We start from the raw sequence: 23,642 nt of genomic DNA, 5'->3' as shown, positions 1-23,642 counted from the left end.
GTAATATTAATATCCCATTGCTATTCACCTAGCCACATTGATGTAGAAAGCTGGAATAGAATGGTAAGGGCTGGAATAGCATAAGAAAATATGTTGTGTATGAAACTTGCTACCAGCATACAAATGTCTATCCTACTTTTATCTGTGAACAGCAGGTGCATAAAGCAGGGTGGTTTGTGGCAATAAGCAGCATTACAAGCAAAGCTTCTCTCTGCCTGTGCTACTCATCTGGTCAGACTGCAATATAGGTAGGATTCTTTTTCAGACACTGTGGATAGGTTTCATTCCCCCAGCTTTGCTCATCTAAAATTTAGGCATCTCATTTGAGATGGAGGTGCCTGCCAAGAAAATGTAAATAACTACCTTAGACTGCATATTGACTTCAGCTAAACAAAAGTTAAGTGACATCAATCTGTCCTTTGTTAGCAGAGTAGTGCAAATTTTTGAATTTTCAATCTATTTTGTCTTGATCCCTCCCCAAGCAGATTTATTTTTTTTTCTTTTTAAATAAAGATAATGGATGTTCTGGAAGGTTTCAGCACAAGCTAAACAAACAGTGTTGACATTCTGTTAATTGAAATGTTTCATTGAAGTTTGTTGAACTGCCCTGACACATTTCTTCTCAAATTGGTTCAAGCTGAAACACTATTTCACAGTACAATGTGTTTTGTATGTTGTATTTGATCAGTGGATTGAGGACTTCTCCTGTTTACCAATTAATTGACTTTATTTTTTAACTCCCTCTTTCTCTAATTCTGACAGCAGTCACAAGACAGCATTCTTTTCCCAAATAACAAAAAAGAGTTTAAAATGTGTTAAAATGTTCATGGTTTTGGAATCTGACTCTGAACAGTGGAGCAGCAGAGGAAAGGCAGAGGCAGATGGTGGGCACGAGTGCTCAGAAGGCTGAAGGAGAATAGTCCTGCCCAGGAGACTGGTACAGCAATTCAGATGCAGCACACAGCTGTGAGCAGACCCAACCCCGTAGTTAATGAAACCTGCTGGGTCCTTGCACTTCACATGGGAGCAGGAGAAACCCCCTTGAGTTCAAGTCTCCAAGGGCCAGCTGTAAAACCTCAGCAATTACCAGATAATTCCCCCCATCCATAGCTTTAGAAGCCTTCAAGTCACTACATCTGCTGAGTTGTTTTTACATAAGGTTGTTGAAAGACAGCTTTTCATTTTGGTGCTAAGTCATTCTCCTGTGTTTCCTTTGAGTAATGGTGATAACTTGAGTGCAAAATACCAAAAACAAGCGTGGTATGGAAGACAGCATTTACCACATCAAGCAGCTTTATTTATGGCAGAGAATAAATTAGCACCCTTCAGAGGGATGGGACTGAACTGTGTCCTACAACCAAGTCTAGGAGCCAAGTATTGAGGCTATTTTATTGACCTCTAAACATACCTCTAGTTCAGTCCCCAGAAAAAGATTTAAATTATGAATATTTGCTTATTACTGATTATTAATGCATGGAAAGTGCTGTATATGACTAATGCATTCTTTCAACCTACCTCATTTCTCAGTTTTCCCTCAGCTATCCTCCTTTAAATTCTGAGTGGAGTGAATCACGTATGTTTATATGCATTTACCACAGTGTCTGGGGATCCTCAACTCAGGGTGAAGGAATAGCACCTCCCTCTGGTAAAGCAAAAGGGTTTCCAATTCCCATTTATTAAAACGCTTCAAAGAAAAAGAATTTTTATAAAGTAAGTTTTCCATGAGGGTCCTCATCCTGAATCCACTTAAGGCAACATACATTTGTGATGAGATCAATGTCCAGACTTACACATTTGCTTCAATATATGAATTGTTCCCTTCTACTCTTTCTTTTCCTCAACTGACACGAGATGATAGAAGTGAGAAGCGAGATGAAAAAAGCTTCAATTGCACTAACTTAGAATATATGGCATACATGAAAATAGTTCATATTTGTGTCCAGCTCCACAGAGTGGGAGTTCAAAACGTGAAGCTTGTTCTTTTTCTTTGTTGCATTTCTACATTGAGCTAAAATCCACAGCACATGCCAGGAAAAAGGCATGCACTCGGCAAAGGGCAAACAAAATCTTTTCAAGCAGCTGGCCATTAGACAAGCGGTACTGCTCCTGAAAGCCCATTTCTCAAGACTTTGATCCAAAGAAGGAGGTTAATTGCCCACAAGAAAACCTCAAGCTGTACTGCTAGATTATCTAGAGAAGCTGATTGGGGGATCAAGTGAGGAGAGAGCAGGTAAAACCAGCTAGGATTAGCTAGCTGTGGAATTCCTTTTTGATTCCTGCAGCTGATAACCTTGACTTCCCTCTCTAAAGTGGCCAGCAGCATGAGCCAAAGACAAATCCCTCTATTCAGGGGGTGAGCAATATGGATGAGGGTGGAATTTAGCTATTTCTGAAAATTTTGAAGTAAAATACTAAATGGAAAGGGGACATTAAGAGTGGGAACACCAAGCAGACCTGGTACACGTATGTTCAGGCTTTGATTTACCATCTTAAGTAAAAATTGGTTGATTTGGGAATTTTTTGAAGGACTTCTGTCTTTCAAATGCAATGAAGTATTTTGCATAAATGGGGGCATACAAGCTTTTGAAGATCTGGGCAATGATGCGTTTGAGCTGCAGAGAGGATGGGAGAGACAAGTGTGGCTGGAGGAAACTGTGCCCCTAGAAACAAACTGAGGGCTGAAGACCTTCACTGCCGGACCATGGCAAGAGATACAGAAGATTATGCTTCAGACTCAGGAAATCAAATAGCTGGGGCCCAAACACTGCAGCTTTGTAAACTTAAAAATGCTTGATAAAAAACTCTCAGAGGAAATAACATAATAATTCTTGCTGCTTTTATTAATATAGTCTATTATTTAGCTTGTCTCGTTCTAGCACACTTCTCTTTACACACTTACAAACTCACATTAATATAAAGCAGTGTTACCGTGTTACATTCAGAGTTCAGATGATCAGGGAGAGCAGTGACCATGCATGGATGACTATCAGGAATAAACTTACTTTCACTCATGATAATAGAAGGTGAAAAAGAATACTCTTTCCCCTTAGGGTGGAATAGGTCTAGTTGCTCTATTTCTGTAGCTCAAGACTGAATTTGTCTAAGTCATTCTGAAGAAGCTATGTGATCTGACTTATTTAGCAACGCGTCCATCAGTTTTGCTCTTAGAAACAGAAGGGATTAGTGCTTCCTTTTTTTCAACATTTACAACCCAACCAAATATTATTTTTTTTAAACGAGCTCATAAAGGAGTCCAGAGAGATTATAATTGTTGCACAATAAAATGGGAGCAGAAATAAGGGATGCTTTAGTTAAAACAGTTAATCTGTATGTGACATGTCAGGGTTTAATCATATCTATAGAGAAAGGCAGACCAAGCTCCTTCTCTTTTTTATGAGCAAAGATGCATGTGATTTTAGTACTTTAATTAGCTGTGTACTTTAATTACAGCCATACAAACCCTTATTTCATCTTCTGTTTTCCGACACAAAGACTTCTGGAAAAATGCTGTATAGATGATTTATTTTCTCTCCTTTAAAACCACAGCATTAGCGATTTTGTCATTTAATAATCAAAAAGCCTTGTAAATGCTACTTTGCACCAGTGGACACACTGGTAAGATTTTGCACACTGAGAGTTTAAACATTCTCTCCCTTTGCCTCAGTGTAAATCCTGCTCCTTTTGTTTACTTCTGCTAAGCAGCAGAAGGCCTTCTGGGATGCTCAAAAATTTCAGTGTGCTTATAATTATTGTTAGAAAATTAATACGGAACCACAAGTAAATACTGTATGCAGTAAGTTAATATTTTTTTTATAAGAAAATCGGTTGGGGAATATCAGGGTACTAGAACCTCAAGATCTAGGCTTAATTCCACTATTTAAGTTTTAAACAATGCTCTCCTTGCTCCTGTTCTCATCAATGTCAGAAAATCCAGAGATTACCTGTGGCAAACTAAGCATGTTTTCTACATACCGTAGGGATAGGCTGTGTCTAAATAGGAATGAACAAGCATTTTTGTTGAATAGACCATACAATCAAAATGCAAATAAAGATTTGACTGAACACTCATTTAGAAGAACATTTTTCATCATTAGATGAGCAATTACACAGAAAATTAAATTGCCATTAGTGAAAGGGGGGGAAATCATTGGAAAGTTCTCTATGCCCCGTGGCATCAACTGCTTACCCAAATTTTTCTGTTTCATTGCGAGTGCCTATGTGAAATACTTCTCAGATTTGCACTTTCTTTCACAAACACTTCAATTTACTTTTATGTCTATTGTATATTACTTTACTATGGGATAGGGAAGTATTTATTTTGTGTCAGAGTTTTGGATAATGCTGTTTTAATGAATAATAGTTAATTTTAAGTCTTACGTGACCCAAACTAACCTCCCTGAGCAACTGGTCCTGCGTGCAAAATCTGGGTCTCAATTTCCAGAGCCTTATGGATTACTGATTCTGTTTTCAGTCTTTGAAAATGGCAGTGTGATAAAACAGTGTTGTCATTGTATTTATGAACAGAAAGAGATGCTGAGGACTGCAGTTCTTAGGCACTGTTGCCCATGTCATCCATCTGTCTACATTTGTATATGGAAATATCATCACAGTTGTAAGTTGTGAATAGTACACCCAACTTAAGTCAGTAAGTTGCTTTTTATTTTAATGCTTTACTATTTAATTGACGTTCAAGTGTAGTAATACAGATGGTTTGTGGCAACTCACAAATAAGCTATTAACCATCACAGACAAAACGTCAGTAAAGCCCTGCCAGTATTCTGGTCCAGCAGCTAACCAAATCCTGCCTAAACAGAAGAGACAGAGAATACGGAGGTTGATGTAGCTATGGGTTATCGTACAACCTGTACAGCTGCAAAGCAATTATGCCGCAGCCTGGGGGTATATTCTGCTTCCCTGAAGCCTCCACTGATGTCTCCTACATGAAGCGGATTCAACTCAGGCTTTGTGTGTGGTAAACAGTCAGCTCTGATACGGTTGCAGTGAATTAACTGCTGATGAATGCAAACGTATGTATCATACAATTACCCGTGTGTATTCGATCTGGCTTTGTTCTCAACCAGTTTTATATCTACAGAATTGTACGGCCACTGCTAAAGACAAATAGGCCTCTGGCATCAAAGTTTTCCGTCAATGGGCTGTCAAAAGCAATACTAAGCCAGATGTGTTTTAGTGATGTTTAAATGTTATTATTAAAACCAAGAACACTCAACAAATCCAGCAACTGTTTATGACTGTACCTTTTGTTCCAGCGCAGAACCTCTGAGCCCTTTCTCCAGTTAATAACTGCTCTGGGAGAAGCGCTCGGTTTACAACCAATTGTAATTTCACCTCCAACTTGAACAACAGATGTTTTTTTCACAGGGTTTTTGGAAAAGTCGGGTGCTGCAGCTAGAAAGAGAGAAGAAAGAAGAGCTTACTAAGTGAGTTACTAAGTGAACTTGCTAAATTCTTCTCTTCTAGTGAGATAGTAGGTGAATCTAGTAATTGCTTTGTTTTTGAGGTTTCTGCAAAAGTACACATCTATCTAACATGAAAAATCTATTTAAGTATCAAAGAATAGAATTCACTGCATCTTATTTATTACATATTTATGCCATTTCTAAACTGTCTACCTAGAAACTGTCTGCTCTGGCAATCTTTCCTGAGGGTTACATGCAGACTGGGAAAATAGGTCTACCTGCAATAAAGAGCGATGGTCCTGAGCACAGCTATGTCAGCAGGACAAACAGCACACATGGGATCTCAGCCACATGTATTCATCTGCAGAGTATTCAGACACACAGTGCTTCAGTGCTTTCTGTTTCTAAACCAGCACTGTTTTCTGAAAATAGGTTTATTTTTCCAGTAATTTATGTGGAAATTCACTCTTGGAGAAGAAGAAAACACAAGACCTGTAAAATACTTAGGTGCTCTTAAAGTCTGTGTTCTACTTTTTTCATTAGTATTCGGCTGTTGAAAAACCTTTATATTTGGATATCTACAAGATAATACTTTTTATAATATGAACAAGTTCTATTTTATGTGCATCTCTGGTAATCATTAATGAGATTACATGCTACATGTTATTTGTTTTTATATACATATTTGCCATATGCTCTTTGTTTATAGTTAAATTATTTTTCCCACTTTCTGAAATGACTTTTTATAAACTGCAGAATAACTATTAATAACTCAAAACACTAAGTGAGAAACAGAATTCATTAAGCTTGTGCATATGTGATAAGGAAAGACCACACAAGGGATTAGATTCTTCCCCCAAACCAGTCATGAAATGGAATAGAAAACCCCAACAAACCCAACTTTCCACATGGGTAAGAACACACAGCAAAGAAATAATCAGCATACTTGAACTGCCAGCTGGAATTTAATCTACTAATTTCTTAATTTCAATTTTTTTTCAGTGAGTGTCCTGTTATACTCAGTACCTGCTCATTTTAGTGACATTTACTCACCTATCACCCGCAACTCAGCATTGGCATAAATAGTATCGTACTTGTTTTCTGCCACACACTGATAGAGGCCAGAGTCTGACATATTCAGCATAGGTATGATAAGAGTTCCATTTTCAATTTGAATTCTTTCCTGATAAAAGAAAAAACAAGCAAAAAACATTGACAGAGCCAAGGAGTGTACAAGCCCAAAGATTTTTGGTATCACACTAATGCACCTGATCATAATTTGGAAGCAGAAATGTTATTTTCTTGGAAGCAACGTGGATGAATACATCAGAAATGTGACACATACCTTGCTATATGATGGTGGTTATGTTTTCAAACCTCTCAGCTCTTCAAACTTTTCAAGAACTACAGGCAGAGTTGCAGAGTCATTGCCATGGGCAGGCTTGCCCAGATGTTCCAGCTGTGGCATGTGCTTCTCTGCATTGCTGAACTGTGAATCTGTGGTTGTGCTTCACGGTGAAGCAGTCGCAGCAGTAGCTACTGCAGGGCAGGTACAGCTCCTTCACACTGGGAGCCTGGAGCATCTTTCCATATGGCTCCTGAGAAGCAGCACCTGCAGCCCTGTCTGGGGGCACAGTGAAGCATGGCCTATCCCCTCATCTGATTAGATGAATCTGATGATGATAATCTAAAATGATCAGAAAAGCTCCACAGGAGACAGAGGTGCTCAAATAATAGAAACATTTCAAATGTTATCAAGATCACAAGTCACAGAAAAATGATCCACTGAAAAATCTCTACTGAAAGCCAATGCTTCTAAAGTCCTTCTAAACCCACAGGCAGCTGTTCAGATCAGAGGGACAGCATGCTCCTCGTGGCTTGAATGTCTATACACTAAGTTTCTTCTGTACAATTCTGCTGAAATAGAGGAAGCTGCACAGTAGGTAAACTTGGACCAGAGCTTGGGTTCTGGCTTATTAAAAGAACTTCTATTTGCTCTGGTTTGGCAAATATAAAAAAGCCCGTTTCATGCTGCAAGCATAACTTAAAGCTAAATATTTTGTGATTTTACAATTACTAGCCTCCAGAGACAATAATAGCTCCGCTGCAAAGTGTAACACTGAGACGGAGAAGACAGTATGTTCCTGAAAACAGATCAGTCTGGCAGAAACCCACAACAGGGAATATAAATTCTATCACCAAATGCAAGTCTGCAACAACAGGTATTACTATTATTATTATGTTGCTCCTTTAGTCTGGCTCTCCTGCTGCTCAAGCAGTAATGGGAGCATATATTGTAAGAGTATATAGTATAGTCTTTGCTGAACAGATACAAGCATCTAAACCACATTTGTGAACTGCTAGATGTATATAACCTGACTTGCCATGTTGCCACAGATAAGCCAGTTGCACAGCCTGTTCAGGGGATTTCTCTTGCATTGCTTGCAGAGGGGAGCATGCCACCTATTGAGCCATAGAGCTCTATTTTCCAACACTCTTGCCTTTTCCTTGGAGATCTCCCAACTAAGAATTGACCCAGACCAACCTTGTTTAGCTTGGAAATTTGATGAGAGCACAGCCTGCAGTTGAATGGCTGGTGTACTGCAAACTAATTAACAACATTACATTACTTATCCACTGCTATTTTTTTTTTTTTTGAGGCTCTTGCTACAGATATCTTTTGCATACTTAGTTTTACCTCCAGGCTCTTTGCTATCCTCTCGATGTGTTCTATTTTTACAAACATCCTTTGAATGCAAAACCCCTTCTGAAGCAATGCTCGTGTTTCTTACACATGCCAAATTCCCCACCATTCTATGCTGGCTCTCTTCAGCTACGCAGACAGAGAGAAAACCATACCACGTACACAAGCAGGAATATTTCAGGGATGACCAACTAGGTGGTGAGGGAGAAAGGTCTGACGAAGAGTTGACAGTATCCTCAGAATCAGCCCCAAGGTAGAAAGCATCTGGAAGGCATTCTCCCTGCGATATTTCCACTAAGCAGGGTGCTGTGACAGACTGAGTATTTTATTACACCTCCCCTGTACTTTCACCCCCAAACTATCCATTTTGTCCATTGAGTGATAACATTCAGCATTTTTGCCTCAAGTATTCCATTTACAATACACTGTAAGCACTGTGAAAATGTTGGCTGAAAATATGTCTGTAGAGTGTTTTATTCTTTTTTATTGAAACGATGCAATTGAAGAATGACAGATTCTAAGTATTGCTGTCTTCAAAGAGAGAGAAGCTAGACAATCTTGCTTAGGAAGAGGTCACAATGAGGAGGAAAAACAGGTTCATAAAAATCACAGTCCAAGTAAATTCTGGCTAGCCTTCTTAGAAGCTAGTTGGGTTCTCTTTAGGACTACTCCAGCAGAAAATCATATGAAAGATCAGACCACACTCCACTTGCTTCCAGTAAGTACTATGTCTAGTAAGTGCTAATTTGCCCCATGGTTTGGAAATTATTCTATATCTGTTACTGCTAGACAGAAAATAATCACAGTACATTTTTTTCCAGAGAAGTAAAAATGCATTAAAAATGAACTCTGCCATTTTTTGCCCAACAGAGGCTGAATGCATGCTTAATAAAAAAAAAGGAAAACTTGGCCTCAGCAGAATGCAAACACAGCAAAAAGTGTCTTGCCACAGAAGTCATTCTCCATAAGGCTGCCAACAACTGAAGATGGAAGATGGTTGTGCCAAATCTTGGCCACCACAGAAGTATAATTATACTGCCTAGAAAGAAACAAACCTGGGTTCTCAAACACCTGCTTTAAGTGTTTCAGCTCCAATTAATTTCCCTTCTCTCCTTGCACTCCTACCGCTTCACTACTTCCCTTTCCACTCAAGCCCTTCTTTTGCCTTTAAGTGAGATTTTTCATTTTTTCACACCTTCTTTGTAACTTGGTATGGTTTTCTTTAGTCTACTTTTTCTCTACCTAGCACCAAAAAAAGTATTAACCTCAAAAATAACTGATTTTCATAGCTGATTAACTCAGTAAAGGATGAACATAGCATAAGAATGGCCATACTGCACGAGACCAAAGGTCCATCCAGCCTACAGATTAACAGAAACAGAAGAAAAGTCCAAGTTAACAGGCTGATCATTTTGTAATGCCAGCTCTGAAATGCTCTTCCACAAACAGTCAGTTGGCATCCCACCAGTTTCCCAAATTACAGATTTTGTCTACAAATGTGTTTAGTGTTTCTGAATAGACCCTTCTTTCACTAACTATAACTGATATTTTTAAACCCATCCATACCTACTGCCATATCTTGTAGCAATTAGATGCTCTGTAAGAAATCATATGAAGAAACTGGTGTACCTCTACATAATATAAACCAGCAGTACCATACATTTTCAGTAAAGATAAACTCCACGAACCAAGGCTTTGTGTTGCAGAGTTTGTGCTCATATCTGCTTTTATATGTTAACCTTTAATTAAGTTCCTAAAAAAAAGGTAATTAACTGTAAAATAAACATCATGACTAAATCATAAAAAAAAAACCCAAAAGACAAGCAAGAAAGCAAACAAGACGATGGGAACCTTACCTCTGACATGAGCGGCTGGCCATTTTTTAACCAACTGTAGGAAGGGCTTGGTTTTCCTCTTGCCTTACATTCCCAAAACAAACTGTCATAGAGAGGCAGAAAGGCATTGTGGATTTTTTTATCCCATTCAGGGAGCGCTGAAAATAACATGCAAACCGTTTTAAGCAGGAGAAAAGTGATTTCACTGGAGGTATGCTGCCACTAATTAACGAACTGAGCAAGGCTGATTAGTATTTCTCCAACACATTCTTCTTATATTGTGAGTGAATTCTGAACAGCAATTCCCTAGCATTAAACTTTAGGACTAACTTGGGAAAACATTAGAGATCAAGTGACTAGTGGGCAGGCAGTTCCGTTTAGATATTATTCATTTTTATGGCCAAAATTTGCAGAAGCAGTGATTTTTGATGCCTGAAATTCTGGACACACTCTCTGAAAGCAGAGACCCCTACTTTCTGAAGAACAGTCTTCTTCTAAAGGTACTTAAATCTGTGTACCAAAAATAGAAATACCAAAATCATTAGTAAGTAGGTTAATAAATAATGGATTGTAAATATTACCCTTTGGTTTTACCCACATACATGAGACCATGGGTTCATTGGTTGTAATTTGCAACACAAATACTACACAAAGGAATTAGGGCTACTCAGGTCAGAATAACACCTTCTGAATACTTGTGGCACACTGACATGGATTCATTGCCACATAAAAGTGGAATTTGCAGGAGTTGCATATGAGCTCTGTAAACATCCAAGTACTCAAGTGACTGAGCTGTGCAGGAATCCACTTGAGGCAGGCTGACATTTAGAATAGTTGTCAAGATATAGGTGATTGTAAGACCTAGGGGGAACAGTTAACACCCACCTAACTTGGGGACAGGCCAAATCCACATGCAAGGAAGATACTAGGTTGCATCCCTCTAGCTCTAGCATAAGTAGCTGGTGTCAACATCCCGTGAAAAATTTTTGGCCGGATTATTAAAACATAATGCTGCAGTCTCCACACGTATATAAATGTGCATGCGCACACACAAATATAGTTCTTACCTAGAAAAAATTGATTTTAGGATGAGAATCATTATCCTTTGAGGCTAGCAGAACAAACCTCCCTGTACAGCATGGCCCTGGGGGTAGGTAGTTTGTGACTGTCCCAAAGTACCTTGAGATTGTCCAACACTAGATTAATACAATGCCAATGAGCCCATTCCCAGAATGAGAGAGTATCTGGGATAGAGCTCACCATGCTTTAAAGTGATTCTAATCACATGTCATTTATACTGCTCGTAGAGCCTAAGGCATGTGATCTGGGTATCGTACACAAAGCAGCAGACAGTGCCCGGGAATGAAACCCTCTATCCTAGAGACAAGCTGCCTGCAGAATAAAAACACTGCAGCACAGAAATTAAGGAAGAGGAAGTCAATCATGTAGATAATATAACAGCCCACTCCTAATAAGATTTAAAATAATCTGGTGCAAAAGCTTCATGAGTGCTGTTCATATATTTCATTATGAACAGCTATTAATTAATTTACAAAGCACATTTAATAAGCACATTGTTTTAGATTATATTAACTGATCATAATTTTGTAGTCGCCTATGCTGTTATCAACCATGTCCAGGTAATCTACTGAACTTAATTTTAATAGAACTGATTGATTGATGTTTTGCAAAAATTAGTCAGCAATGAGAACAAAAATAAGCCCCTAAAAGCAAAGAAATAATTAAATATTCAAAACAGCAGTAGACTGCTCTATTCCTGGCATATATCTTGATATTAGACATGGCTGCAGGAGACTGGTAGCTTATCAGCAAAGCCTGCATCTCTTCATCAGAAGAGATTTATTATTTAAAAAAAAAAAAAAACCAACTTGCAAAGGTCTTCTCAGCAGATGTTAGTTGTAGGCCCAGTCTAGGTTTCTGTAATTTTTTCCCCCCACTGTTACATTTATTATTTTTCCGTCTTTCTCTTTTGAAAGATGTATGAGGTAGAGAAAAGATCTCGCTTTTTATCCACATCAAAATATGTTGCTTTCACTGGGTATTAACAATGGGACTAAAAAGCATATATTTCACCTTGGCTATGAGGGACCACCACGGGTGACTTGGATCATGGGAAATTAATGTGTGTGGGAAGAGAAAAGGAAAGGGAGAACAGTTTCAGAGAAATATTATTCTTCACTTTTAGACAAGGAGGAAGGAGAGGGAGGCAGCAGAATGCATTTCCCCTGCTTTGCCCTCGTCTGTTTATGGCGAATTACAGTTGAGCTAGAATAGGAGGTGAAATAATCTTCCACTCACATGAACCAAAACCTCATGAATCCTTCCCTGATCTGCATCTGGGGCAGCACAGCTTTATGCTGCTGTGAGCTATTGAGAGTAAATCTTTTTGCCTGCCCTTAATGTTTCATGTAAATGTACCAGGGATTTCTTTCTGCCTCGTATTAACCTTTACAACTTCATCATGGCACAGCCCACATTTTCAATCTGAGTTTTAATGCAAAATATCTTTATTTGCTGAGGACGTAATTCAGTGAAGGTCACTGCAGAACTCCAATCATTTTTTTAATCAGCTTAACGTGAACTACATTTTCTATCTCCAGTAAAGGGCTAATAGACTTCATCTACAAAATACATCTGAACTCCACCATGCTCTGTAAAAAATATAAATGAGGAAATTAGTCAATCTGCTTACCATAGACAAATAATTGACCTCTTGCAATGTTTATTCCTCGAATGTTTCCTGCAATGCACTCGTAAGAGCCTTCATCTTCTTGCTGAACATCTGGGATTTCAAGAACTCCTTTGTTTTTGTTGTGTTCGATTTTCTTTGTCAGTGAGTTTCCATCAGACCTCTTCCAGCTAATACTAGGGACAGGACTAAATAATTATATTTCATTAGAGAAAAAGAGAGAACATTTGTTATAGCAGAGAAAAGATAATGTAAAATCCTTTCATAAGAGTAATAATATTTTAAAGAAGAAATCATTCCTGTTTCTAAGTGTGACATACAGAGGTTCACAAGACTGAGATTTTTTAACCTGTCCAATTTATTTAGGGGTGCAAATCCAACAGTGGGATGAAGTCCTCAGTCAATTCTGTGATTGCTTCTTAGGCCAATTTGGATTTTCCTCACAGTGACTCTTACTTAGCGCTCAAACCTCCTCTTAAACACTGTGACACTGAAGTAATGACTTCGGAAGTCCAAATAAACACCATAGAAGCACTGAATTATTGACTGGTTTTCAGAGCAAACAAATTCCCCGTAGCATTAGAGATATTTTCTCATCTCAAAATACAAGATATTGGACAACAATCTAAAGGACCTGAAAATACTAATAACTCTAAGTATAAAAAATAGAAGCCAGCGCAGAGGAGGGCAGACAGACAGCTGAGCAAGGAAGCAGAAAGCATGAGACACTGAGGCTGAAAGGAGATCGAGACAAAAGACAGCATTTCTTGTTTCATGTTTTTGTAGCTTTCTATCACATTCATTTATATTTGGATCAATGTATTCTATACAATAAAAAAACAAACCAGTCAAGTGGGAAAGCAGCTATAAATACTTCTTGGATTTCTGATAATATCACAAACCATACAAGCCTCACTTTCATGATCTATTATGTCACCAAAACACTTTGAAATATTAATAGTCTTGGATTTCACAGTTGCTTTCTGTTTCTGCAAAGTTGCTTCTTCTAAGCAGATGAACAGTTATGTTTTGAACAGCTTTTTTACAGAGGCTTTGGCTGAATACTGACTTCTTTTCCATTGGAAGTAACATCGACAGCAAACACTCGGTACTGAACCTGAAAACATAACTTTCATGGAAATTCAAGAGGCATGTTGCCCTTGTCTGCCAGTCTCCAAGGTCCCTGGCCTGCAGCGCTGACTTACAAAGTGTTTATTCCTTTTTAGTAGAGGCTGTAACTGCTCACACTTTATTTAGTTCCCTGGTTCAAATCCTTGTTTAGCGACCACAGAAATAAAGTCACAAATACAGAATGGATAAATTACTTAACACAAGAAAGTTTAGGCTTAATTGAGTCTGTGTGGCTGTGATGTTCACAAGCTCACCCAAAGCCAGAAGAACCATGACCTGGGAGAAGCACAACTACTGAGCAGATCAGACTGAACAGCTAGGCAAGTGTTAATAGGGTAACAACAGGATAATGTACACCTAGACTACCCTAACATTCAACAATCCCATAAATTTGCTTAGTTCTGCATTTAGGCTTGAAAGATAGGACAGATGTGCTAGAAGCCTACAAATGTTTTCCTCATGTTGGTGGGAGTTCACCTGGGCAAGAAAACCTCTGAGCTGCCCTTCCCTCTGCTCTGTAAACCAGAAAATCATGGTCTTCAGACCACAAATTTAACCGAGCGACCTCTAAGAGCCATTTAAGCACCATAACTTCTCTAGCTACTTTACATTTTTCTAGCATAACTGAACTGCCTCTGAAAATGGTTTGGAACTATAAGCAATGTGCTCCAGATTTTGGTGTTAGCTTTGCACTAGTATGTATATACAAGGATAACTCATACATACACAAGTTCTGAGTCTTACACGACCCCTCTGATACAGCTGAAAAATGTACTGCAAATGAGAGAAACTGGAACATGCCAGACATCATTAACCAGTGAAAGAGCTGGAAAGAGCAACTGAGATTTTATTCTTCTATTTCCCATTTTGGTGCAATATGTAATTGTTTAAATTCCAAATCTTTTTAGATGACAGTAGTTGTCATCACCACCTTTTTTAATTGCCCTTCACTATGAGACCAAAACCTATTTCAAATGCAAACTTGTTTATTATTCCTTACTAGGAACTTTACAAGAGTTTGTCTCCTTCTCAAATGCACCGGTTGGTCTCTTGAAAGGTGCTGTCTCCTCCAGAAACCCTGCATAACATTATCCATGCAGTAAGCCAAGTTACTTTTAGTTACTTAAAAGAAATGCAGCTCTAGTGCAGAGCAGGTCTGTCCCACAATCACCGTGCTCTAGTCAGGACAACAGCCAGAGGTATTTTGCAGCCTTGCAGCAGATTGATACAAATTGTTGATGACACAAAGGAGAGCATGGCTGGCTTTTAAAATGCTATTGCATATTAAACAGTGGGTGAATAGCTACTGTATAACAGAAGCATGCAGTGCACAGAATGCCAGAAGCATTTAAGTACTTACTTTTAAGGCATCTCTTCCGGATATTTTTTTTTTTTTTTTTGTGTAACAGAGATCAGAGGAAACTAACAGCCATATAGGAGAATAAACCCAACAATTAGATGCACTCATTCATGCTCTGCTGCCTGAAAGTGCTTCACATAAATATTTCCTATTCACTTAGCCATTTGTTTTCTCTGAGTACTGACTATTCATGAATAAGGAAAGCCTACACTGACACCAAGGCCAGAGGCAGGGCTCTGTGGAAAAAGGCCCCTTCTGTCAACTTGTCAAGTCAAGTTTACCGAGGTTTGAGCTGAAGATGCTGTCCTGTTTTCCTTACCCATGCCACATACTTATAATGACATCCTTGGGGATGTTTCAAGGCAAACTTGCCTTGTTTTGGCCAAACACAAGGGTGTTTGAAATGTGCTCCCTCTGATGTGAACTGTAGCAGGATGACATAGAAACCTTAGAGTTTAGTTCATCAACTTGGCTGTGTTTAAATGCATAATTGCAATAAACAGATAACAGCACTTTGTTCTCCTGCCAGGGAGTCTTGCATTGAGTGGCCTGGTTTTATCAGCAGAGGGAATTCATTTGTCAGGACAGCTATAGGTTAAATGAGCAGACTGCAGGAGGATCCATAGCTCAGCTCTGTGCCATCATCCATAGGAAGGACCTTCATTATCATAGCAGCTTGAGAAGACATGCATTTCTTCATTGACTTTGCTGACACCTCATTAACACAGACTTTCCAGCATTTTCAGTCACTGTATTCTGCAGAATGCGGGTTTTTTGGCTGGTTTCGCCTTCTTCTGATGTTAGTTTACATTTTTATAACCAAACCTCTTAACAGTGACTATTACTACAGGCCACATGAAAACTTTCAAGGTAAAAAAACCCCTCCACTTACATGTCAAGTTTACCTTAATGAAATTGCTTTTTTTAACAAATTATCTATTTTACAAGTTGATGCTTTAAGAAGTGAAACTGTCCTTTAGGTACAAATAAATGTATACAAAACCTAGTTTAATAAATACAGCCTTATGAATTTTTGTAGGATTAAACTGCATAATCATATTCTATTGAGGGCCAGTACCTGACATTGCTACATAGGCTAGTACCGTCCCATGCAGATTTGGGGTGGTCCTGCAGCTGGTGGGTGTTTTTTCATTCAGTCACTATCAATAACCAGATCAAAACAGATAACTGCTTGGGGCTAAAAAGTTTTGGAATATATAAAGAAACAATGAGTACACTTTTTAAATTTATTACACTTCATAGACAAAGTCTTGCTTTCACCTGAGCAAATAAGAAAACAGTGCATAAATATGAGAGTGTCTTTGTACATAAATCTGCAATTTATTTGAAACCTTCAGAGCATCTAGGAGTACTAATTTAATTTATATTCTACCATACAGGCAGCAGAATCACAAAACCATAAGTTACTAACTCGGAAAGAAAAGGCGATGGAGAATATTTTTCGGTTGGTGACAAGTCTTGTCACACTGAACATGAAATTAATTTGTCTGCAGCATTACAGCCCGCACCAAGATGAAGGTTCTAACTTTTTGCAGCAAAGACTCAGCAGGCAGGTGATGCATTGCATCTGTGCCTCATCTTTTGTCCTGTGGATCTGAGGGCACTTCACAATAAAATTAAATCTACAGCTTCAGCAATGAAGACCATGCCTAGTTAAACAAATGAGACAAAGCTGAGGTTTGAAAGCTGCTGTCATGTCTGCATCAACTGCTGACACAAGGAAGAATTAAGATCCAAGGGGCACCATAATTAAGGCGCTCAGGCTTCTAATCAGCTTGATGTATCGCTTGGGAAACAGCAAAGCAGCAAAATTTCCTGAAACCTGGTATTGTGCCTCATTCTCCTGTGGTCACAAGCCACTCGACTAATGTAAGAGAGGATCTTTCAGAGCTGCTTGCTCGTCCCTTAAAGTACAAATCTCAAGGTATTACCTCTATCAGGAACATGGGCTGAAAATAGCAAACCACTGGCAGAAGTCCTTCATATATATATGGTTCTAGAACACCGCAATGGATCTTTTTACAGCCTCCTACATAACCTCCTTGAGAATATACTAGAAGAGCTATCTAATGAAGACATGAAGCCTGGTATTTTTATGTAAATGTAGATGGTTATTTGGAAACCCTTTGTAGCTCTGTGATTACCTACTTACACTAACAGCCTCTAAAAAAACCCTTCCCTGAATACATTTACAGGAGTATCTGGGGCCTTTCTATGAAAAGTGAATATTCTGTTTTGAAAGAAATCCTGTTTTATATTATTCACATATGCTCTTTACAACCTCAGCTGGCAATGGCCCATCTGCAGGGATTCCAAACTGCTTATTTCCCTATCTTTCAGAAAAGAATGAAGAAATATGTAAAACACAGGCACAGTTTAATAAATATGTACACCAGACATGGAAACTACTTTGTTTATTTTCATTACAGAAACTACTCTTACTTGTGCAACAGGAAAAAGTTACTTTGGAAGAAATCTACAGAAAGCAGCACAGTAACTGAACTGAACATAACTCTTTCCATGGTACTCCATCCCCTCAAAGACATAGTGAACAATAATTTAAGATATATGGCATGATTCATATAGCTTGATCCAAAACCTGACTTCTAATACTGGCACACTATTAACACTGTCAACATAATGAATATTAGTGCAGAATACAAAACCTCATTTCTTCTATTAAATTGCCACAGGCTGCAGCATTTGAAACAGTCAAACTGCTGTTTCATATTTCAGTTTTCCTTCTTAAAGAATTAACTACAAGGTGCATTTTTTGCCTCTTTAGATTCCTCATGCCAATCATCAGATACTCTCATGCTGCTTACATTCTTTTTGCCCAATTGTATTTCCATCACAGTGGGGACTAATTTACTTCTCAAAATCTTCCATTCATGGTCTCTCTTCTACAAAATAGGATTCAGAGTCAAGAGCTGGCCTGATCAATTTTGTCCATTCGGGATCAATACCTTCAAACCTTCTTTCCAGGAACAAATACGGACTCTTTGGGCCCCTTATATTTATTTTCCTCAAAACAAGCAAGAGTTTGATTGGGCTACAAGACCATTTGTCAGAGTCAGTCATTACATTTTCATGGAAAATGTAAAGAGCTTTGCAACAGAGCTAGGTGGAATATACCTGCCTCTGCGTCTCCCACAGCCTGGCTGAAGGAGAACTTCTTCGGTGGCTTTGAGCTTCCCCAGGTAAAACAGCATCTTAAAACTCGACCACAAGTCTGGCCTCTTGTACTGGCATTTTAAATGTGGAAGTGCTTTTTGAGCAGGGTCCAATACGTATGATTTGCTGTTCCATATAGAAAAGAGATGCTATTTCTCTAAATACCATAAAAGTACTATCATTTAAGACGTTCGGAGACCAAAACCACAGCAGGTTGCCTATAATCTGCCTTAGATGTGAAAGATTTCTGTTATTCAAAGTGCAGAGGTAGTAGCAGCTGACAGCATTGTCTGAACCAGTGGACTAACAGTATGAATATAGAAAATTATGGATAATGGGAAAGCAGTTCTGAAATCCGAGAGATAATAACCGTTAGTGCTTGTGGCAGATCAGAGGTATAGCTCAACAAATGTGGAGCTGAACTGATTTTAACATAAACAGACAATAGTAGGGGCTAGAGTTTTAGTGGAACTTAGGTATCTAAAAGTGCAGATGGCCACACTGCTGCATTTATGTGTGCCTAACTGCAATTGTAAACAGCTGGAGGTAGGAAACTTCAAGCTTTTAACAATACCACTGATCACCTAGATACCTTTAGAAATCTGGCTTTATCTAATAAGTTAAGAGTACTTCACCTGCAACCTGTTTCTATTGCTTTATTCACATATAAACGCCAGGTCTCAAATAAAGCTTTTTCACTGATTGACAGGCTAGTGAAAATGTGGTTCAAGGCTCTGTTCAGAGAGGAAAAAAGCAGACTGAAAACAGTACAGTTCTGTATGAGACACCTAATCTATCAAAAAAATCTAGAGGGGAAATTCTCCAGCAACACCACTAAAGAGCTTTTATGCACAAACAGCAGCTCTCAAATGCACACTAGATTGGATGCACGTTAGCAACATGCTATAAACAAACTTGTGAAGAATAGAGTTCTGCCCATAGGTCACTGGTATTTATGCAGCAGAACTCCAGGGAAGTATGGCAGCACTGGTTGCAGCTGCAGTCCTATATATGAAGAGGAGAATATATATCAAAGCTGCATTAACCCTCTCAGCCATTCGATTTTCTAAGCACAGCATAGAAGGTACTGTGCTTGCTATGAGATTTCTTTATACATCCTATCAGCACACCTCTTTTTTTTTTTTTTTTTTTTGTCCTTAAGATGTTCTCAGAATGGAAAAACTTGCGTGCCACATTAACATGACCCATCTTTACCCCTTCAGAAGAAGGCACTGTTTTGTACATATAATTTACTCTGTTTTTGAAATGCTTTTCTGCAGTCAATGTATCATTGTTAAACACTTTCCATGCAACAGATGGAAATATGAAATGACAACTTGAAATGTAAAGCCTGCACTGACTCACACACAATTAAGGAGGTATTTAAAGAGAAGTAGCTTGACAGTATTTGGAAAGGAAAATCAGCTTTAGCAGAGTGTTCCAGTCTGGTACTCATTTTGGGCCAAAAATATGCATGTGCCTTTGAACATGGCTCTATGAATATTCTTCATTCTTAATAAAAATTAGCCGTAAGATTAGTTTATATAAAAATCTCATCAGAAAGCAAAGCCATTTCCCATCTTACTAACTTTATTTGCTTTATTTTTCTACTTCCCAGCGTAGGTTCCAGAGGAACATTTGATTAATTTGTGCTGTCTGCAAGTCAGGCTTTTAACCTCTGGGAAAGCTCTAAACACTTTAAAAGCTTACAGCCTGAAAATGGATTGTCAAAGTGAACTTAAACTAAATAGAGGTCAACAATCTAAGGTTATTCTAGCTTTTCCAGGGAAAACTGATCCTCACTGGAAAGACAAGTTTTTGTAGGCTGGTTATGCTCATTCAGTTAACTATCTGCTCTTTGAATACAGAGCACCCCTTGCTGTCTGAATGCACTACTGCTTCTGTAAATGAATACAACAGCGTAAGCAGCCCAGGAAAAACATGGACTACCAGAAGCCTAATAGATTTGTAGATTTTAGGAGGAAGGGCTGCTGCTAGGGCTTCCCAGGACTCCTCAGCATCGCTTTGGAGAAGAGGGTGCCGAGAGCCACATGAACCTGTTGGATCCATTCTAGACAGCCTGTGTGCTCTCAAACCACATCCTGTTTCCCCAGGTTTCATTCTTAACCACAATGCCACACAAAAACATTCCTCTTTTGACACTGATCAGATGTGAACTTGCAGTTACACTGAATGCTATAACCTGAAGCCAGGTCTCAGACTTAAAACTACTCCCAAGGAGTGTAGTCTTTGTTCTGACTTTCCCTCCCCTCCCTTCCTCCCACCACTTCAAGCTGCAACCAAGTCATCTTCAGTTATGATACAGTTTTCTTCCTCATTTCCTTGGGAACACATTGTGCAGAAACAATCAAACCAAGATAAGGTTAAAAAAAAGTTTTATGAATTCAAATTCTGACCAAAAATATTCTACTTTGCAAATTATAAAGAACCATTGTTTCTCTCTGTGCTTACAGTGTCAGAACGCACATTTTAATAAAAGACAAAAATCTTACTTTCCAAGGGCAAAGCATTCCAGTTTAACAGATGAGCCCTTCGCTGCATATGTTGTTTCTGGAAAATGTACTTCAATCTTTGGTTCATACTCCCCCATCACACCTGTTGAACATCAAAACAGCTAGCACTCCAGTTGAGCCTCAGACCTGTCTAGTACAACAGAATTTCAGTGTAAAGGAAAGGATGGCATTAATAATGTTAGAGCCTTTGCATTCCACCTGTGGCAATCAACACGCGATGTCTACGGAGCAGACAGCCTGTGGGGTGAAATTCAACCCTATGCTGAAGGCTTATGTGAAATGTGTTAAATTTTATGCATCTAAGAGTTGAAGAGCATGACTTCATGCAAGTTCCACATGTACATGTGTGTTGTGCATTAAGATTTTTAGAGATGATTCAGGGTTCGCACCTCTTAACAAGTGGTGTTAACAAGCAATGCCTTTAATATTGGTCACTTCTCAGGACACAGGATAAATACTGGCTGCAAGACAGTTTATGGAATTCTGTATCCAAAACACGGAATTCTGTATCCAAAATACCAGTCAAACACTTAAAACTGAACCATCCAAACTTGAGCTCCATGAGAAAGGCTGATGTAATTAGACTCAATAATCACATTTGAAAATCTGGCAGAACACCTGGTAAACCACAGATAATCCAGTATCAGTTTAGGGCATTTAATTTTCCAGGGGGTGCTTTAGCAAACTAAACTTTTAGCTGAACTTCTTAAATGTGCATGCATCTTTCAGCATAACTCACTGCAACAGGAATGACTGATATGAACCAGATTATTCTCCTGAACATCACATCTTTGCCCAGATCCCACACTGAAAATAAACCAATTCTTATTTTATATTTAACAGGGATCTGGCTAATATTACACATAGAGTTTGCATCGTTGCCTTAGAGACTGCCTGTTTAGGACCTAATCCAAGGCCACCAAAGTGAATGGAAGAAGATAAAAAACCTGATAGAATGAAAAGAACTGAGAAAAGAAATAGCGATGCAAAGCAAGAAAACAGAAAAGGTCTAAAACATTTACAATTATAATTTGTACCAAATTACCAAGTTTTGAGCTGGGGAACTATAACTTTGGTTTGGGCAATCTTACTATAAGCAGCACAATCTCATAGTGGAACTATTACTCTATAATGCACAGTTGAGTTATTTATCCTAGAAACCTAACTACACAGACATTTGTTACTGATTCTCACCAGTGCTTCACAAACAATACAAGTATATCGCAATTTAGGTCAGCAAAGTTGCAAAACAAACTTTGTGTAAAGTTTTCCCAGGTATATATTTCTCACTGTGAACATTTAATTAGAAGTGTTGCCAGAAAGGTATTTGGTGTATGTGCAGGTGAGTTTCTCAAATCAATGAATCATTTTGAACCAGCTTTCCAGATTTAATATTTGAGCTACACCTGGATAATAAACATAGAAAGCTTTGCCAGATTTAAACCTCAACACAGGCATCCGTAAGATGAAAAACATTAATGTACCATTTGACATTCTCTTGCTATTTTTCAATTATATTGAGCACTGCTTTCTTAGCATATGTTTATCTCATCAACCCTGTGCTGACAGTTTAAATCTCATTTCAAACCAGTAGGAACAGTGGGATCATGTCCCACTGCACAGCTTTTTCGTGGGAGCCTTTTACCTCCATAAGGATGTATAGCAGTATCAATTCCCAATAAGTGGAGACGGCCCGGTTAGCATAGGGGTGCATGCTTGTAGCCTAGTGTGCCCCAGTAACTTACCATCACTGCGGAGAGTGAGAGGAGTGGGTGGCCCCCGCACACTTTGCTCTGCTTTCGAGTTAGTTACAACACAGGTGTAATTGCCCACGTCCGACGGCTCTACTTTGGCAATGTACAGATTACCTGTTTCTTGTGAAACAAAGCGGCGACTGTCTTCCTGAACATATAAAGTTTTATTGTTGAAGATCCATGTATAGGACAAGCCTAGAAAACACCAGATACATATTATGCACTCTTCCCAATATAAACTGCTTCCCACTAGTGCTTAAGTGCAATATTGCCAGTTGAAAGCACAAGTCAGTTACAGGGCAAACCACTGGGGATGCACAAATTAGCAAAGGCAAGGTAAGCACTGCTTTAGTTTTAAACTCATTTTAAGCCACTTCAGAAGGTCACAAAAGTTTTTGTCCCCTGTTACTTCTCATTTTCCTTCTTAGCCTATTTTTAAGTAGGAATGGCAGTGCTGCAACACCATGAGAAAGCTGTTTTAGTAAATAATTTCTACTTAAAATACTTTCCCTCTGAATTAATTGCTGGTCATTGTTACAGCTCCTTTCTCCACTCTGAATATGGAAAACAGAAACTGGTTACATGGAGCTTTATTATGAGATTCTCAAGAAAGGAGAGCTCAATTGCACACTATATTTTGGATATTATTTAATATTTGATCCTTTTGTACATCTGACCCTTCCCTCCTTATCTTCCATACCTGCTTCCATTTTGCTTCTCCTGTTCTGACTTCCAAACCCTTTTCTGCCCTCTTCTTCCATACAGTGTTTCATAATGCATACCTGAATAATGTATGTCTATAGTCTAAGCAACTTAAAACTAATTTATCTGACTAGCCCATCCTGGAAGGGCAGATTTCCACGTGAGCTTACCATCTAAGGACCCTGCTTTTAGGAAGGGCTTTTTGCCCAAGCCTTGTAACACCGCTATCAGCACTGCAGCCAGCTGGTTCAGTGCTTGTAACACAGTGAGCTGCAGCACAGGTACACCCAGGGTGTC

At 38.7% G+C, this 23,642-nt stretch overlaps 1 protein-coding gene across 4 annotated transcripts in view; it reads right to left on the bottom strand.

Moving 5' to 3' along the window:
- LOC102051403 (contactin-6) overlaps nt 1-23,642 on the bottom strand; it is a 149,185-nt gene that overhangs the window by 35,701 nt on the left and 89,842 nt on the right. For all 4 annotated transcript variants that reach the window (XR_008732212.1, XM_055710057.1, XM_055710056.1 and 1 more), the window contains exons 6-11: nt 22,635-22,838; nt 20,869-20,971; nt 12,673-12,857; nt 9,981-10,117; nt 6,474-6,603; nt 5,259-5,409 (exon numbers count right to left, since the gene is read on the bottom strand). Coding sequence is in view for 3 of the 4 variants with exons in the window: in XM_055710057.1 (XP_055566032.1) it covers nt 5,259-5,409; nt 6,474-6,603; nt 9,981-10,117; nt 12,673-12,857; nt 20,869-20,971; nt 22,635-22,838 (910 nt within the window). In the remaining variant the exon portion in view is untranslated. The remainder of the gene's footprint in view (nt 1-5,258; nt 5,410-6,473; nt 6,604-9,980; nt 10,118-12,672; nt 12,858-20,868; nt 20,972-22,634; nt 22,839-23,642) is intronic.

This window comes from Falco cherrug, chromosome 4, assembly GCF_023634085.1.
Source record: "Falco cherrug isolate bFalChe1 chromosome 4, bFalChe1.pri, whole genome shotgun sequence".
NCBI classification, from domain to species: domain Eukaryota; kingdom Metazoa; phylum Chordata; class Aves; order Falconiformes; family Falconidae; genus Falco; species Falco cherrug.
The sequence above is the reverse complement of the archived record's forward strand: the minus strand, read 5'-3'. Positions and strand labels throughout refer to the sequence as shown.